The sequence below is a fragment of the Tasmannia lanceolata genome, unplaced genomic scaffold (assembly GCF_043159265.1).
Source record: "Tasmannia lanceolata isolate RefF3 unplaced genomic scaffold, GAP_Taslan_0.1 ptg000008l, whole genome shotgun sequence".
In the NCBI taxonomy this organism is placed as follows: Eukaryota; Viridiplantae; Streptophyta; class Magnoliopsida; order Canellales; family Winteraceae; genus Tasmannia; species Tasmannia lanceolata.
Window position 1 is genome coordinate 56,676,018 of NW_027518685.1, and position 4,370 is coordinate 56,680,387.

The 4,370-nt window shown below is 39.7% G+C and overlaps 1 protein-coding gene across 1 annotated transcript; it reads right to left on the bottom strand.

Moving 5' to 3' along the window:
- Positions 1 to 3,374: 3,374 nt before the first annotated feature.
- On the bottom strand, positions 3,375 to 4,058 carry LOC143883659 (Calcium-binding EF-hand family protein). The gene has a single exon (XM_077386991.1). It carries the CDS (start codon positions 3,805 to 3,807, stop codon positions 3,451 to 3,453), a length of 357 nt encoding a protein of 118 aa, XP_077243106.1. The 5' UTR covers positions 3,808 to 4,058; the 3' UTR covers positions 3,375 to 3,450.
- Between the last annotated feature and the right edge of the window lie 312 nt (positions 4,059 to 4,370).

Consider the following 4,370-nt stretch of genomic DNA (forward strand, 5'->3'; position numbering starts at 1 on the left):
AAAGAGTGCACCTGATTTGCGAATCGCGAAAGCCAAAAGTCAAGAACAGAATCACGAACCAAATCCAAAAACCCGAATATGAGATATCCAAGTTAAAACTCAATAGCAAGAGATAGCCACCAAAGTAATACCCGAGGCGAGGACAAACCAGTCAAGGCGAATACCCAAACCCAATGATAATTAGGATTTACATGGAGTGAACCAAATCCAAAGAGTTTCGGCAATACCTTTCTGCCCAAGAGGTTTCAACAAAAAATTTCGATCCAAGAGACAAGCCACGGTTGAAATTTGACATACCCAAACCAAAGTTCTTTGGGTAGAGGAAACCCAACTTCAACAAATTGGGGCCAATGAAATTGCAGCCCACAAAACTCTTGGCCACAATAATTTCTTCAACAAGTTGCAACTCCTCTTTTGGATTGAACCCACATCTAAGATAGATTTCAAACCCAAACAGCACCGACCAAGAGGGCTCGGCTAGCAGAAATATTAGCCAAAACAAATCCGTGCAAATGGTAAGTTGGATCTGCTTCTAATAAAAAGAGTCAAGATCTGCAGAAAGTGTTTCTTTTTTTTCACTCTTGCGAACGAACACAGAAAATTCAAACAGTTCATGGAACAAGCCCTAAAAAAACCATGAATTTACAACTCCGCCACCCAATCCAAAGAACAAGAAAAATCCGATGTCCCATGCAATAGATCCACGTGAGAAAAACCCCAAAAACGGCTCGTATCTGTGTGATATAACAAAAATTGCACAAGATTGCCGTTTGTTCGTCCCTGAAAACGTGAATCATCGTCCTCTTGGGGATGATTGGGAAGAGAGCAAAATCAGTTTTTCAGAGAGGATCAATAACTTCCATAAACCCCAAAGCGGTGTTCAAGGCCAAACGATCACAAACGTAATCGTTGCCCAATCTGTTGGTGATTCAGCCAAGGAGTTTTGGGCTACCAAAACCCAACTGCAAAATTTCGATCATCCTACAGCCAACCCTTTACACAAATTCCATGTGAGTATGGGAGTGAAGAAACAACTTGGCAAAAGTTGTTTGGCTACACAAAGAGGTTCAGCCACACGGCAAACAAGGCAGACGTTCTCTTTTCCTTTCTTTAATCCAAAGAGGGTTTCAATCCAGAAAAAAAAAAACTTGAATAAAAAAGCATGTGTTTTCTTCCCTTGTGATGTTGAAACGAAACCCTCGCCCAAATTGTGATACAAGCCTAAATGGGTCCCATTTAGAATGGAATAAATTACTTTCTTATTTTAGAGAATAAGATCAGATCTAGTAAGATCTGTATATTTAGTAGCTTGATAGATTACAATACTAATTTAGATTAGTATAATCTTTATTTAATTATTTTTATATTTATCATAAGATCTTGCTAGATCTTTCTATATTTATCTTGGAGTGTTTTATATAAGCACATGCTATTGTAATGGAAATCAATGAATGAAGAAATTATCTTAGAATTGTGTCTTTTTAGCACAAAGGAGGACTGATCCTTCCCTCGAAGTGGATCAAGAGGCCGATCTTCCCTCTAAGAAGATCAATCACGTTACGAACCGATTCGGGTTCGTAACAATTGGTATCAAAGCGGTCGATCCTACGCCATGGCTACGTCTTCAGAGATTTTGGATTCGATGCATGAAGATTTTTAGAAGATCAAAACACTTGTTTTGGAATTGAAGGAATGGCAACGACAATTTGTGGAATGCTTGAACAAAATCGACATGGTGATCCAGCAGTCTTGTACGATGAAAAAGAAAAGACAAAAAATAAAAAGAGGAGAAAAGAACGGAGAGAGAAAGAATATAAAAGAAAAACTGAAGAAATCACAAAAGAAAGTCATCGTTGATTTTCAGCGTCGTCGAGTTCGTCGCCGAAAAATCCGTGAATCATCTCGGCCCGTCCAACGCCAACAAAAAGATCCTCGCCCACAACCATCCGTGCATCACCATCCAAAACATTTCAAAAAAACGCAACGAAAGAGCTTTGACAAAAGGCCCGATGATAACACTTTTAAAATGGAGCGGCCTAAATTCTTAATGACGACATGCGTAATAATGACTAATTACAAGACGAAGAGAGGAAGAAAGGGACACAAGATTTTATTTTTCACCATCCAATTCGTAATCTCCAACCTTGAGGACAAGGTTGATTTCAAGAGGGGTGGAATGATACGTGCCTAAATGGGTCCCATTTAGAATGGAATATATTACTTTCTTGTTTTAGAGAATAAGATCAGATCTAGTAAGATCTGTATATTTAGTAGCTTGATAGATTACAATAATAATTTAGATTAGTATAATCTTTATTTAGTTATTTTTATATTTATCATAAGACCTTGCTAGATCTTTCTATATTTATCTTGGAGTGTTTTATATAAGCACATGCTATTGTAATGGAAATCAATGAATGAAGAAATTATCTTAGAATTGTGTCTTTTTAGCACAAAGGAAGACTGATCCTTCCCTCGAAGTAGATCAAAAGGCCGATCTTCCCTCTAAGAAGATCAATCACGTTACGAACCGATTCGGGTTCATAACAAATTGTTATCAAAATACCACTGCCGTTGATTGGGTTCCACTATTCCACTAAGAAATTCTCACGATGAGAGAAACAGGTAGCCTCCAATTTGTACTACCATCTAAAAACGATGAGAGAAACAGACATCCTCTATCGCTTCAAACCCATGGCAAAAAGCGATGACAGAAACGAACTCACGTCAAAACGATGGAACGAGAATCCAAGAAAAGCAAAAAACGTGAGTCACGGCCTCCAAAACCGTGAGAAGGGGAAGGGTTATCAAGAAACGTATTTAGGGTTTCTAGACAATGCTTCAAGATTGTTAGAGGAATTAGGTCAAGCAAGAGGTTGCTTGAAGCATTACACCCAAGGTATCTAGTTTGGAATACCAAGTTTGTTGCCTCCAGCCCCTATATATAGAGATACACTAGGGTTAATGACTAGTTAATAGACTCTAGCCCATGTAGGCCCACTACACCGGTCCATTATCTTATTGGGCTTATATTAGAACATATACTAGGGTTATACCATACACATGTATACCCAACAGTTACTATGTTAGGCTAGGCTCTTTAAACATGTCCCATACCACCGAGTTCCATACCTAGGCGGTCCCACACTAAAGGGAGGGAGAGAGAGAGAGAGAGAGAGAGAGAGAGAGAGAGAGAGAGTTACGTACCTAACCAATACGCCAAAAGCTTCAGAGTTGAGGGAACACGTTACTATATTAGGTTAGGCCTTTAAACATGTCCCATACAGGCTGGGCCCCACCCAGTTCCATACCTAGGCGGGCCCCCACGAGAGAGAGAGAGAGAGAGAGAGAGAGAGCAGCACAACACGTAGAAATGAGGAAAATGAGAAGAAAAAGAAACCAAATTTTCAAGTTTGCTCACAAACCAAGTCTCCAAGTTTCTTACAATTATTACACATTATTAGAAGATTTCAGTTCCTGACGGAGAGCCTTCTCAAGCCACTCTTGAGCATCCTCCATCATACCGGGACTCAATCTCACCATCAGTATACAAAATTCAGTCTCATTCAAACACCCATCTCCATCAAGATCTCCCTCCTTCACCATCCCCTCCGAATCCTCCTTACTCATCCCCTCCAACCCAAGAATCTCCGAATTCCTCCTCAAACTCTCCGGGGTAATCAACCCGCTTACTGGATCCGCGAGTAGCCGGAATCCGGCACAGAGCTCCGACACAAACGCGTCCGCCTCTAATTTCTCCGCCATGGCCGGTAACAAATCTTCGTACATATTCATCTCATTCGCCATCTTTATAGAATATCTATCAAGAAAATGAAATCTAGAAGGAGATTGTACCAAGGTATTCGAAAGTAGCAAATCACCACCATGAAACTTAGAAATTGTACACTATAAATAGTGGGAAGAAGTCATGAGTTTGGAATTTATTTTTTCTGCAATTGGGATTTTTCTTTGTTTTAATGGTTTCTAGGAAGGTGCATTGAAGGATATTGTGGCCGAGCGGTTGCGTCACGAGACCGCGACTCTCTTTGTTTTGTAGGCGTTTGGTTTCTTTGAAGCTTCCTTTGTTTCTTCTTATCTTGTTGTTATCCTCTTTATTAGTTGATATGGAATCCTGGCCGTTCGATTTGTTGATTGATTCGTCAGAGCTTGTTAATGAAAATGACGTAGAATTGTGGAATTTGTCAGCCACGAAATTTCGCATGGAGTTTAATTTCTTTCGTCCACTATTAAAGGAATGGAGAATCGAGCATCGGCACATTAATATAATGTGAAGAAGAAAAATGATATTTCCACCCCACTCTCTAACATTTTTATTACTTTTGCAGGTAAGGCATTATGAGCGAAAGAGA